Source organism: Saccopteryx leptura, chromosome 11 (assembly GCF_036850995.1).
Source record: "Saccopteryx leptura isolate mSacLep1 chromosome 11, mSacLep1_pri_phased_curated, whole genome shotgun sequence".
In the NCBI taxonomy this organism is placed as follows: domain Eukaryota; kingdom Metazoa; phylum Chordata; class Mammalia; order Chiroptera; family Emballonuridae; genus Saccopteryx; species Saccopteryx leptura.
The window spans coordinates 36065184-36079691 of NC_089513.1; the positions used below are offsets into that span (position 1 = coordinate 36065184).

Below are 14508 nucleotides of genomic sequence, written 5' to 3' on the forward strand. Positions count from 1 at the left end.
ATACTATGAAGAACTGTATGCCAAAAAACTAGACAACCTAGATGAATCAGAAAACCTAAAGAGACCAATTACAACAAATAAGATCAAAAGTTATCAAAAAGCTCCCAAAAAACAAAAGTCCTGAACCTGATGGCTTCACAAGTGAATTCTACCAAGTATCCAAAGAAGAACTAACTTCTATCCTTCTCAAGCTATTTCAAAAAATTCAAGAGGAAGGAAGACTTCCAAGTTCCTTTCATGAGGCGAGCATAATTCTGATTCCAAAACCAGGCAAAGACAACACAAAGAAAGAAAATTATAGGCCAATATCCCTGATGAATTTAGATGCTAAAATCCTCAACAAAATATTAGCAAACCAGATCCAGCAATATATGAAAAATATCATATACCATGATCAAATGGGATTTATTCTTGGGAGGCAAGGCTGGTACAATATTCGCAAATCAATCAGTGAGATTCATCATATAAACAAAAGGAAGGAGAAAAACCACATGATAATTTCAATAGATGCAGAAAAAGCATTTGATAAAATCCAGCACCTATTCATGATCAAAACTCTCAGCAAAGTGGGAATACAGGGAACATACCTCAACATGATAAAGGCCATCTATGACAAACCCACAGCCAATATCATACTCAATAGGCAAAAATTAAAAGCAATCCCCTTAAGATCAGGAACAAGGTAGGGGTGCCCCTTTTCACCACTCTTATTCAACATAGTTCTGGAAGTCCTAGCTACAGCAATCAGACAAGAAGAAGAAATAAAAGGCATCCAAGTTGGAAAAGAAGTAAAACTATCATTTTTGCAGATGATATGATATTGTATATAGAAAACCCTAAAGTCGCAGTCAAAAAACTACTGGACCGAATAAACATCATTAAAATGTCTATATTACCCAAAAAATTTTATAAATTCAATGTAATACCAATTAAAATACCAATGACATACTTCAAAGATATAGAACACAGCCTGACCTGTGGTGGCGCAGTGGATAAAGCGTCGACCTGGAAATGCTGAGGTCGTCGGTTCGAAACCCTGGGCTTGCCTGGTCAAGGCACATATGGGAGTTGATGCTTCCAGCTCCTCCTCCCCTTCTCTCTCTCTCTCTCTCTCTCTCTCTCTCTCTCTCTGTCTCTCCTCTCTCTGTCTCTGTCTCTCCCTCTCCTCTCTAAAATGAATAAATAAATAAATAAAAATTTTAAAAAAAGATATAGAACACATATTCCAAAATTTATATGGAACCAAAAAGAGAACACGAATAGCCTCAGCAATCTTGAAAAGGAAGAATAAAGTGGGCGGTATCACACTTCCGGATATCAAGTTATATTACAAGGCCATCGTACTCAAAGCAGCTTGGTACTGGCATAAAAACAGGCATATAGATCAATGGAACAGAATAGAGAACCCAGAAATAAACCCACACCTTTATGGACAACTGATATTTGACAAAGGAGGTAAGAGCATACAATGGAGTAAAGACAGCCTTTTCAACAAATGGTGTTGGGAAAATTGGACAGCTACCTGCAAAAAAATGAAACTAGACCACCAACTTACACCATTCACAAAAATAAACTCAAAATGGATAAAAGACTTAAACATAAGCCGTAAAACCATAAGCATCTTAGAAGAAAACATAGGCAGTAAGCTCAATGACATCTCTCCCAGCAATATATTTGCTGATTTATCTCCACGGGCAAGTGAAATAAAAGACAGGATAAACAAATGGGACTATATCAAACTAAAAAGCTTTTGTGCAGCTAAAGACAATACAAACAGAATAAAAAGACAAACTACACAATGGGAGAACATATCTGACAATACATCTGATAAGGGGTTAATACATAACTTGTAAAACTCAACACCAGAAAGACAAACAATCCAATCAAAATGGGTGAAAGAAATGAATAGACACTTTCCAAAGAGGATATACAGATGGCCAATAGGCATATGAAAAAATATTCAACATCACTAATCATTAGAGAAATGCAAATTAAAACCACAATGAGATACCACCTCACACCAGTCAGAATGGCGCTCATCAACAAAACAACAGAATAAGTGCTGGCGAGGATGTGGAGAAAAGGGAACCCTCCTGCACTGTTGGTGGGAATTCAGACTGGTGCAGCCACTGTGGAAAACAGTATGGAGATTCCTCAAAAAATTAAAAATCAAACTGCCTTTTGACCCAGCTATCCCACTTTTAGGAATATACCCCAAGAACACTATAGCTCTGTTTCAAAAGGAGAAATGCACCCCCATGTTTATGGCAGCATTGTTCACAATAGCAAAGATCTGGAAACAGCCCACTGTCCGTCAGTGGACAAGTGGATTAAAAAGCTTTGGTACATATATACTATGGAATACTACTCAGCCATAAGAAATGATGACATCGGATCATTTACAACAACATGGATGGACCTTGATAACATTATACTGAGTGACACAAGTAAATCAGAAAAAACTAAGAACTATATGAATCCATACATAGGTGGGACATAAAAATGAGACTCAGAGACACGGACAAGAGTGTGGTGGTTATGGGGGGGAGAGGGTGGGAGTTGGGGGAGGGGAAGGGCACAAAGAAAACCAGTTAGAAGGTGACAGAAGACAATTGGACTTTGGGTGATGGGAATGCAGCATAATCAAAGGTCAAATGTTTTCTCTGACCATATGTACCCTGATTTATCAATGTCACCCCATTAAAATTAATTAAAAAATAAATAAATGTGACTACCAGTGATTTTTATATTACAAATGTGTCTCATATTTTATATTAAAAAAAAAAGGAACAAGAACTACAGATGTCCTTTTCCACCATTAGATGGCACTGGTCTATTAAAGAGGCAAACGAGGAACTTTCAGAAATTGGCCAGTGGTTGACACCAATGACCACAGTGGGCTACAAGTATTTTCTTTCTTTTTTTTATTATTAATTTTAATGGGGTGACACTGATAAATCAGGATATAAAATTAATGCTCAGAAATCAGAGGCATTTTTATACACTAACAATGAACTGTCAGAAAGAGAAATTCAGGAAGCTATCCCCCCCACCATTGCAACCAAAAAAATAAAGTACCTAGGAATAAATTTAACCAGGGAGATTAAAGACTTGTACTTGGAAAATTATAAAACATTGATAAAAGAAATCAGGGAAGATACAAACAAGTGGAGGCATATACCGTGCTCATGGTTAGGCCTTTCTGATGACAAACCATAGAAAACTTCTATAGAAGGAGGTCACAGTGATGCCTTTGAATTGACAAGAGGCACATGGTGTTGGGTGGTTTGGGTTCTATGCAGCTTGGCCCATTAATAATATTCACCAAATCCAGTGACTGGAACACAGTGGGTGCTCAAAAAATATCAAGTTCTTTTCCCTGTACTCCTGTTCCCTCACTCAAAGCTCCCTGACTACAAGACCAGTTCAGGAGCACCAAGCTGTTTGGCACATAGTTAAAGCATAGTAGTAACTGATGAATATATTAAAATCAAGCAAACATTTACCACTCCTCCTATCTGGACATTAAATATATCTTGTAAACAAATGAAACTGAGATTATGATTCCAGCTTTCCTAAACACAGATACTTTAACTCGTAAACTTTTATAAAGAATACTTTTGTGTCCAAGATATTTAGCTAGTTTGTATACAAATGATAGCTAGCTCTTGCTCTGAAGTAGCCTGGGTTAGTAGGAGAGATGAAGTGCACATAAGTTACTGTAATATGAGGTAAAAAAAATTAATTGTGTGAATGCTAGCTGCAAAACAGTTCTGGGGAGCTTGGAAAGGGTAGACATTACTTCCTGCCAGGGAAATGAGGAGAGGTTTAGGGCAGGAGGTGGCAACGGAGAGCAGAATTTGCATCTGCACACCTGGGAGGCGGAGGGAAAGGATCAGCATCAAGGCAGCTGTCGCCAGGGCTTGCGGGCTCAGGGCAATCCGCAAGAAGGCATGCTGTCTGGCACCTAGACTAAGTGCTGGTAGAAGCAGAAAATAAAGACAAACGATTGGGGTCGAGATCTTCACTGATCCTGAGTGGGGAGTCATTCACAGCTTCTGGTTGGGAATCCTAGACCCTCAGAAAGATTTCCTGGCAGTGCCGTGTAAGATGAAAGGCAGAGGACAGTAATAAACCAGAGATCATGAGGATGGTTGCAGTACCCCAGCCTGAGGGCAGCAGCCTCCCTGACACCCGCTGTTGCCGCCCACCGTCATCCATCCTGCTTCCCACACACATCTGCCATGCCTCCTTGTGATGTGTGTACAGCATACCGGCTCCTGGGCTTTGTTCTCCTGCGCCCTTCACTCATCTTACGTTAGCCAACGGTATAAATCCTCTGATGGTCATGTGCCAGCTTCCTTCACCCTAATCACTGCTTTGCATATGACAATAACTTCAATAAGTTAAAGAAAAATTGAAATACACAAAAATACTGCAATGTCACATGTGGTCAGAAAAGAGGGGGAGACCACACCCCAGCGTCCTAGAGGGGAAAAATCGCCCCAGTGGGATACTGCGAAGCCAAGGAGGGAGGTATCTGAAAGAAGAGGTAATTGACAGCGTTCAAGGAAGGATGATGACTGCATCAGACCCCTTGGCCAATTTCTCAGTGAGTACTTTTGGGGTCTAAGGAGACTGGATCTCTACGAAGAGGGAGTAGATACAAACAACTTATTTTAATCTTATTACTGTTTTAGTTTGCATCGTAGGGAACCTGTAGGAGTAGTGGGATGGAGGTATTTCAGGACGGGAAATCTGAGCTCTCTTCTGTCTCCATGCAAATCAACCCTCTCTTTGCCCAGTCAGCCAGGCAGCACCTGCTTGGCTGATGAAAGTGATGCTCATGATGGTGTGATTTTGATGTGAGACCTAAAAAAGCATTTGGCACAGAGTAAGTGCTCAATAATATTTGTTGAATAAATGAAAGAATCAAGGCTTACTGAACCAGAGAGAGATTCCCATTTTCAAAAGAGGACAGAGAGAAGTAAAACGAATCCCCTAATTAGAACCTCTCACTATTGATCTATCACCATTTCTCAGTGAGGGTGCTGCTGGCATTTGTGATCAGAAAAAATTTCAGGCTTGGCCAATTCTTCCTGAAGATTCTGCAGATCGCAGGGTTTACCAGCCCTGGATTTGGAGTTTTAAATACCAGTAGCATCCTGGAACTTGTGACAACCAAAATGTCCACTCCATACACCTCTACCCTATCCTGTATACCCTCAAAAGATCTCCTTAAAAACTCTTGCTCCCAAACCAACCCTCCTGCCAGACTGCACCTTCCCCTCTGGGCTTTACTGCCGGGGCTTTTCTGTTTGTCTTTGATTCCAACACCCAAGTTCTGGAATGGCTTTTTAATTTTTAAATAATGAGGCAAAAACATATCCAGTGAACTAATATGTCTTCTTTCCTGACCAACTCTACCAAAATTTATCTTTTTATTTTCTTAATGATTTAAACACCTCCCTAAAAACACTCACTTGTCCATTACCCTCTTGCGGCTTCCCTTGCTACCAGGAAGGATGCAGACTCATTTTTCTACATGTTCTGGCTTATAGTCTATGTTTCAGCTATGATGAACCCTTCCAGTTCTCCCAAGGAACCACACACCTGTGTCTTCAGGCCTGTCCATGTGCTCTTCCCTCAGCCTAGAACATTCTTCTCACTCCTTTTCTTCATACCACCTCATCAGCTTAGAATTAGTCTCAGATCTTGGCTGGGATGCTCAGTGAGCTCCTTCTGCAGATTCCATGGTTTTATGACGGTCAGTCTTTGTACCATTACCCATTTGGAAACTGGCCATTTGCTTGTTTACTAGACTGTAAGCACCATGAAAGTAGAACATATCTGGCTTTTCTGAGGTCTCCGGAAGATCTAGAACATTGCTAGAACCAAGCAGCATGTCACTAAATAGTGGTCATGTGTGGTTAGTTTCTAACATAATTTTTTTGTGGGCATTACTCATCTTACTATAGATCAGAGGTCTCAAACTCGCGGCCCGCCAAACAATTTTTTGCAGCCCGCAGACTAATCCACAAACTACAGTTTCTGGTCGTTTTGTGACACTGAAAAGTGTTGCGTAACAGTTGCTTTTTTAGACCTAGTGTGGCCCGCCCAACGGCTGTGATCTTGCTCTGCAGCCCACATGCTGAGTTGAGTTTGAGACCCCTGCTATAGATTATGATATTAATTTTAGTTTTCCAGCTTCCTTCCCTCAAATCACCAATCTTTACATGATAAAAATCTCAATATAATTTTAAAACAATTTGAAATAAAACTAATGCAATGTCATATGTGATATATATCTGATACTTTAAGATAAACAACTGAGAAAACAAACTCAATTATTATATATAAACTATATGTTTGAAACTTAGCCATTAAAATTTGTGGCACATTGACAACAGAAAAAAGAAAAGCTGTGATTAAGAAATGCTCAAATTGATTTAAAACTCATTTATGATTTCAATTGAGGTTTCTGAATTTTTTTTTACAATTTGGCAGCTTTAAAAATACCAATCTCTATTTAATGTGTAATTTCTTTCTATTTCAATACTTGTATGTTTCATTCATGAATAAACTATCATTCTTAGACCTGTCTGGTAATTAGTTCAATGGGAAGTTTCTATCAGTACATATTTCTGGATCTCAGTCTTGGGGCTTTTAATTTAGCTTATCAGGTATTTCTAAAAATCAGAGAGAATTCAGACCGAATGAATACTCACGTCTTTCTGGAGAGTACTTTCTCTAAGTTTATAATTAAAGGAAATTCTGTTAAGAGTTGCCATTTCCCCATTACCTATTAATTTTTAGAAATAACAACTAGCCTGACCAGGCGGTGGCGCAATGGATAGAGCGTTGGACTGGGATTCCGAGGACCCAGGTTCGAGACACCGAGGTCGCCAGCTTGAGCGCGGGCTCATCTGGTTTGAGCAAAAGCTCACCAGCTTGGACCCAAGGTCTCTGGCTCGAGCAAGGGGTTACTTAGTCTGCTGAAGACCCACAGTCAAGGCACATTTGAGAAAGCAATCAATGAACAACTAAGGTGTTGCAATGTGCAACGAAAAACGAATGATGTTTCTCATCTCTCCGATCCTGTCTGTCTGTCGCTGTCTGACTCTCTCTCTGTCTCTATTAAAAAACAAACAAACACACACACACAAAAAGAAATAACAACTAATGTGAAATTATGCATTTCTAAAATTCCTAGATATGATAATTGATTATTCTTATAGGCTTCAATATTTGCCATCTAATTTATAGTTAAATTTATTCTAAAATCTGTTATCCAGCTGCATATTAGAACACTGTATAACTGGTGTTATTAATATATGGGTTGAATTGTGTCTCCCAAAAGAAGATAAGTTGAATCCTAACCCCCAGCATATTAGGAATCAGGGTCTTTGCAGATTTAACCAAATTGAGGTCACTGGTGTAAGTCTAATGGTGTCTTTATTAAAAGGGGATATTTGGATACAGACTCAGACATGCACAGAAGGAAGATGCTATGAAGACATAGGAAGTGTGCCACAAGAAGACGAAGGATGGAGGTGATGCATCTACAAGGCAAGAAACACCAAAGAATGCTGGCAAACCACCCAAGACCAGGAAGAGGCAAGGAAGGAAACCTACAGGTATCAGAGGGAGTTTGGGCCTGACAAAATTTTGACTTCAGACTTCTAGCGTCTAGAACTATAAAACAATATATTTCTGCTATTTTAAGCCACCCAATTTTTGGTACTTTGTTACAGAAGGCCTAGCAAACTAACTGTTCACAGTACAACTTGCTATCATTGAATCCTTAAATACAGATATTAGTCCAAGGCAAAACTGAGGCGACCATCAGAAAAATGTCTTCCTTGAGTGCACTCTTTAGCAGTCTGGTGAGGCCTATGGACCCCTTTACAGAATAATGTTTTAAAATTTATAAAATAACCCCCCCCCCATCAAATTAGGAATGAAGCCAATTATGTCAAAATAGTTATGAGAATTTAAAAAACCCCATCATATTTCTGATACTGTAATATTATGCACTTTGTTATCAATGCATTAACTATTAATATTAAGATCTAGTAGAGCTCTGGCCGGTTAGCTCAGTGGTAGATCGTTGGCCTGGCGTGCGGGAGTCCTGGGTTTGATTCCCGGCCAGGGCACACAGGAGAGGTGCCCATCTGCTTCTCCACCCCTCCCCCTCTCCTCCTCTCTGTCTCTCTCTTCCCCTCCCGCAGCCAAGGCTCCATTGGAGCAGTGTTTGCCCGGGCGCTGAGGATGGCTCTGATTGCGGCAGAGCAATGCCCCAGATGGGCAGAGCGTCGCCCCCTGGTGGGCATGCCGGGTGGATCCCGGTTGGGCGCATGCGGGAGTCTGTCTGACTGCCTCCCCGTTTCCAACTTCAGAAAAATACAAAACAAAAAAACCAAAACAAAACAACAAAAAAAGATCTAGTAGAAAGTCTATTAGTCATGAGAATAAATGGTATTTTGAGATAACTACAGTTATGATATGAAAATATTTATGAATTCCATTGTGGCAAAGTCACAGGTACTGTTAATGCTACTGCAATGTCTTTTCTACACTCATAATTTAAAGAAATGCTAAATTTCAGTTAAAGGTTGGTGAAAATAGATATATATGTAATTTATTTCCATCCATGGCTATGGACCCTCTGAATTTTACCTCTGGACCACTTAGGAGTTGGTGGATCCTAGACAAAGAACTCTTGAAGTGGAAAGATTCTCTGTTTTTGTTTATCAATTATCTTTTTTCCACGTAGATGGAGGTGGCCTAAATGACTGTCGTGGCTATGTGTGTATAACCTAACACCTCTCTTCTGGTGTGTCTTCCTGAACTGTAGAGGAAAGTTAAAGCCCACATGTCACAGACTCCCTTGCAGCTAAGGCTCTGAATGTGATTTAGGTTCAACCAATCAGTACTTATATGAGATGTGAAAGAAAGAAGTGAAGCAGAAGCTATGTGTCAGCTGTTTTTGCTGACAAGCACGGATGCGGATGTAGTAGGGGTTTCACAACAGTCTTATTGTGGCAGTCGTGTCCACCACTAGATTCATGGGTGCCAAGAGGTGGCCTGTTCACAGGAGAGACGGCCCCTCCCTAAGTGCTTGGGTCCTGCTATGTGATTTTGAAGTTATTACTGAGAGCGCAAACTGTAGTGTTTCCTCAGTCCTTCCTACACTTATGTAATCAACTTAATGTCCTCAAATAAATCTCTTCTTGCTTTAACTATCCAGAGTGAATTGTTATCTGCAACTGAACTCTGACCCATACAGACTACAGTTCATACCCCTTCTATAAAAGACCAGTTTCCTTAAGAACTACGTCTGTCAGACGAGCTGCTTTCCATTCTTTATCAAAGACTACAGATGGCCCGGGACTTACAATGGTTCAACTCAATGATAATATGTGATAAGCATTCAGTAGAAACTATACTTCAAATGTTAAGTTTTGATCTTTTCCTGGGCTAGCAATATGTGACACATATTCTCTTGCGATGCCGGGCAGTGACAGTCAGCTGTACCTCCCTCCAGCCACACGATCACAAAGGTAAACAACCAATTCTCTACAGCTGTGCCTTTCAATTGCCAGTCCACAGATCAGTCCCCAGAAATTTCATGTCAGTCCACAAAAGAGTGAACCACCCTAATATTGTATGAAAATTATAGACCCAAAGATCTTAGTAGAATTAGCTTATGTTCAGTATGATTGCCACTTACCAGCCTGTATCATTGATGAAAATTCTATTGATGTTTCTTAGATACCTTTGGAACTTGTAGGCTCATTCAAACAACCTTTTCCATTTTCCAGAACATTTATAAACCATGTGCTATAGACAAAAAGCATTCGGGTAAATGTAGTATTCAATGCATTGTGCATGTGGAGTTCAGAAATCAAGCACCAGCTTGTACTGTGTGTTGTACTGTTATGTATGGTAGAATAAAACTTTATTCGTTGTGTGTTTCTGTTTCCAGCTAGCTAGGTCACTGGTCCCCAAGTGTAAAAAAGTTGAAAACCACTGCTCTACAGTGTACAATCATTTGCCATATAGTAATTTTGTTTTGGTAAACAATAGACAACATATATGATGATGGTTTCATAAGTTAAAATGGATTATAAGCAAATACAGGGGGTCCTTGGGTTACAACTGTCTCAACATACATTTTGAGTTTACAGTGCCCATTCCCATAAAAACTTTAAATAATTGAGATGTGAGTGTTTCGGCTTACACCAATAGTGTCGTACTTAACTACATAGGCAAACTAGTTCCAGACTAGCCTGGAACAATTCTTTAAGAATGCAGAGAGGCCTGTAACAGATCCTGTACCCTCTACATCAGCTGCTTCTCGAGATGAAACACCCGTAGTACAGGCAGAATCATCTCCAGCATCTCCTGCATGTCCCTTAGGCAACCCTGATTCACCTGACCCAGTATCTCCAGCACCTTCTGCAGGTTCTCCTGCCTCTCCAGCTCCCTCTTCCTAGTAGGTCACTCTCTCCCACCTTGCAATGCCCCTTCCAGTGTGCAAGCCAACCACAGGAATAAAGGTAAGGAATTTTTTATACACTCATTTTTTTCTGTTACTACAGTACAGTGTACAGTATGGTATAATTATGTCCTTTTTCTTTTTCTGTGGCTTAGTTGTATTTTTATGTTCTAGATTACAATTTTACAACTGTGTTAGGATAGGTAAGTGACAGGCTAGGGTGTGTTCTGACTTATACCAAAATTCGGGTTACGTCACTGTTGTAGGCACAGAACTGTGTCATAACTGTGGACCCTCTGTAGTTTGTTTATGATACTGAAAGAAAACGCTGGAACTAACTACAATGTTGAATTTCCTGCTAGCTCTGGGCAGTTTAAATATAAGAGGAGGCTCAGCATACTGTCCATCTGCCATGAGCCCACTCAGACACACTTATTCCCTTCCTTCCATTTTCCTTCCTCTCTCTTTCCTCCTGGTCCTGTTCCTCCCTCTTTCTCCTCCCCCTCCCTTTTATTATTTCTCATCCAAATCTTAGCTCCTGGACCTCTCTGGATCTCTGCTTTCCCCTTCTCTTTCTTTCTCCCTCCGCCTCCTGATGTCTGTGTCCCAACCAAAGCTGTCTCCCTCCACAGCCTTCCCCTGACCCACAAAACACACACCCACATTGTTTTTTAGGTTGTATTTTTACTGTATCTTTTTTATATTTAGATACAGTAAGAATACAAACAAAATGTGTATCTTATCTACATTTAGATACACAAACACTATTGTGTTACAGTTGCCTACAGATCTCAGTAGAGTAACTTGCTGTACAGGTTTGTAGCCTTGGAGCGATAGGCTGTATCAGTGGTTTTCAACCTTTTTCATCTCATGGCCACACAGAAACTAATTACTAAAATTCTGCAGCACGCAAAAAACCGGTGACACTAACCGGGCTATACCAGAGCCTAGGTGTGTAGCAGGCTTTACTATGTAGGTTTGTGTAAGGGCACTCAATGATGTTTGTACAGTGATGATATTGCCTAACGACACATTTCTTAGAACATATACCCATTGTTAAGTGATGCATGACTGTACTGTGTTGGCAGTGTTTTTTGGATATTGTATTTTGTGCTTTTGTCTCCCCAGTATCTATAAAATGCCCACCTCTGTCTCATTCTGGTGAGAAGAAGGAACTCTTGAGATGAAACTCAAGATAAATGCCCAACTGTACACTAATGTAAGTGTCCCGAGCACATTTAAAGTAGAGTAGGCTAAGCTATGATGTTTAGTAGGTTAGGTGCATTTTCAACTTATGTTATTTTTAACACACGATGGGTTTATCAGGAATGTAACTTCATCATAAGTCAAGAAGCATCTATCTGTACTTCCAATCTGAGATATATAGGGTGGGGAGGGGCAAAGGCTATACTTGCTCACTCCTCTTTGACCAATAACAAACACATTCAAATTTATAGCACAAAATGTATTCTAGAAACTACAAAAAAAATGTTCAGAATTCTGCTCCACTTCAGTTACTTATAATCACTTTTTAAGGAGCAATTATTGACAAATTAAAAATATTAAATTGCTAAAGTAAAAAAAAAAAGGCTTAAATTATTTACCCATTTCTCTGTCACTGTAAGGAATTGGCCTGCTTGTTAAACCATATGAGAGGATAAAGGTAATTTCTTTTCTTTTATAAAAGGAATTTAATATTTAACTCTCAAAGGGAGCCAGGTGCTATGTTAACTGTATTTATCCTCCTTTGCAAAGAAATATCACAATGAGCAAATTCCTTGTTCTGTTTGTTATTCTGGAAGCCAAAAACGAATCTCAAAATTATGTTTTAGAAAAGCTTTATTAACAAAATGAACTTGAATTGCAAATTACCTCAACGATTTGGGCAAAATGAAATGAATAAACAGAGCATGAAAATAAATCAGTGTGCCCAGGATCTGCAGGCTCTAATTACCACGCTATGGCAAGCTCGCCGGAATTGTAGACTGCGGTAGTCATATTTTTTCAATATATATATTGCAATATATATATTGAAATATATGGTTTTTTTTTCTGTTGGATTATCTTCAGGGGTCCCCAAACTTTTTTATACAGGGGGCCAGTTCACTGTCCCTTAGACCTTTGGAGGGCCACCACATACAGTGCTCCTCTCACTGACCACCAATGAAAGAGGTGCCCCTTCAGGAAGTGCTGCGGGTCAGATAAATGGCCTCAGGGGGGCCGCATGCAGGCCGTAGTTTGGGGACATTTAGCAAAGTCTCGTAAAACAGCTACATTTCTAAGTTAGGTGCAATTCCTTCAAAGCAGAGAAAACAAATATACCATATTTTCCCATGTATAAGACACTCCCATGTATAAGACGCACCTTAATTTTGGGGCCTAAAATTTGAAAAAAAATGTATTACATAAAGTTATTGAACTCAAGTTTTATTCATCATAAAATTCATACAACTCTTCATCTACGTGAAAAAGCGGGAAACACAAGTAAAAAAGTCTACAACCACTATATAAGACGCACCCAGTTTTTAGACCCCAAATTTTTCAAAAATGAGTGCGTCGGGGAAGTACGGTAGTTCAGTTCTGGCTGGGTTGCTCAGTGGGTTAGAACCTGATCCTGATTAACCAAAGTTGTGAATTCCTTCTCTGGCCAGGGCCCATGCGAGAAGCAACCATTTATTAACCAAAGTCACCCCAATAAAGCCAATACAGTTTTTTTAAAAAAGAAGCAACCAGTGAATGCATGAATAAGTTGAAGAACAAATCAATGTTTCTCTCTCCCTTCTTCTTTCTCTAAAAGTCAATCAATAAAAAATTAATATAAAACAAATATAGTTTAAAATCCAACTAGAGCATAGAAATCAAGCATAAGACATGAAGATGTACAGATTGAGCCCTGTCAGTGGTTGAAACCCTTTACTTGAACCTCTGAAAACACTATTTGACTTCGATTTCTATAACCCTTTAAAAGGAAGCAAATCTTAACACCATTGTACATATTATCTTGAATACTGGGAAGTTGTTTTAAGTTCACCAACTTTGTGAACTAGAAAACCATGTTTGTGTGGACGATTTTTATAAACGTGGCTTTAATTTAAAAAAAAACTTTGAAAAAAAATTTAAAGCATATGTAGCCTTTTTTGGTAGTCTAAGAATACAGGTATTTCCGCGGTTTCCTGAATCACTGAAGTGCACCGGTTCACCTGGGGAACCGCAGAGACCCTGAGCGAACCTGGAAGGAGCAGGGCTGTCGCCTGTCTTTGCCTCCATGTTTCCGCAGAAGACTCCAAACAAAACCCCAGACCTCCGGGGAAGGGGGTCCCGGCTCCAGGGCCCGCTACACCCATGATCTCAGACAGAAAAAGGCGCAGGGCTTGGGGAGGGCGGCGAGAACTGCACTGTGGAGCGGTTCCAACCACCCGGTTCAGGCCCAGCAGTTTTCCCGAAGCCCCAGGGTTCGAGCTCGCCGCCGCCTGCCCAGCCCTTTCCCACCTCCGGGCACAAAGAGGGAGCGCCGTGCAGGGCGGGGACCGCTCCCTGGCGGGTGGGCGAACGGGTCGGGGCGCGAGCGCAGCGCCCGCCGGTGCCCTAGCCTGCCTGGCGCCGCGTCCCCGCCGGCGCACTTACCAGGAGAAGCAGTAGGGCACCCTCCGCGCGCCGCGCCATCGCGCCGTCGTCCCCGCCGCGCCCTGGCCTGGGGCCGTCAGTCCCGCTCGGCGCCGCCGGCTGGTGGGTCCGGCCAGCGCGCACGCGGCTCCTCCCCGGCGCCCCCGGCCGCCCCGCCCGCCCGCGGCGCCCGCGCGTCCTGGCCTACGGCGCGGTCCCAGGTGTGGGCGCCGCGGGAAATGGAGCCGGGGTCGCCGGGATCGCCTGCGCTCAGGTGGGAGATGAGCGGAGAAGGGAGGCGAGGCGCGCGGTGACTCCTGCCCCGCGCCGTACACGCACCTGGGACCGTGACGTCCCCGTTTGGGGACTCAGTGTAGCAGGCCCCGCCCCGCCGTCCTCTCCTT

The 14508-nt window shown here is 41.4% G+C and overlaps 1 protein-coding gene across 1 annotated transcript in view; it reads right to left on the minus strand.

Annotated features, from left to right (window-relative positions):
- DSG2 (desmoglein 2) overlaps window positions 1–14432 on the minus strand; it is a 47870-nt gene extending 33438 nt beyond the window's left edge. The window contains exon 1 of the mRNA XM_066352897.1: window positions 14126–14432. Within this exon, the coding sequence (XP_066208994.1) occupies window positions 14126–14164 (39 nt within the window). The 5' untranslated portion in view covers window positions 14165–14432. The remainder of the gene's footprint in view (window positions 1–14125) is intronic.
- Window positions 14433–14508: the final 76 nt, after the last annotated feature.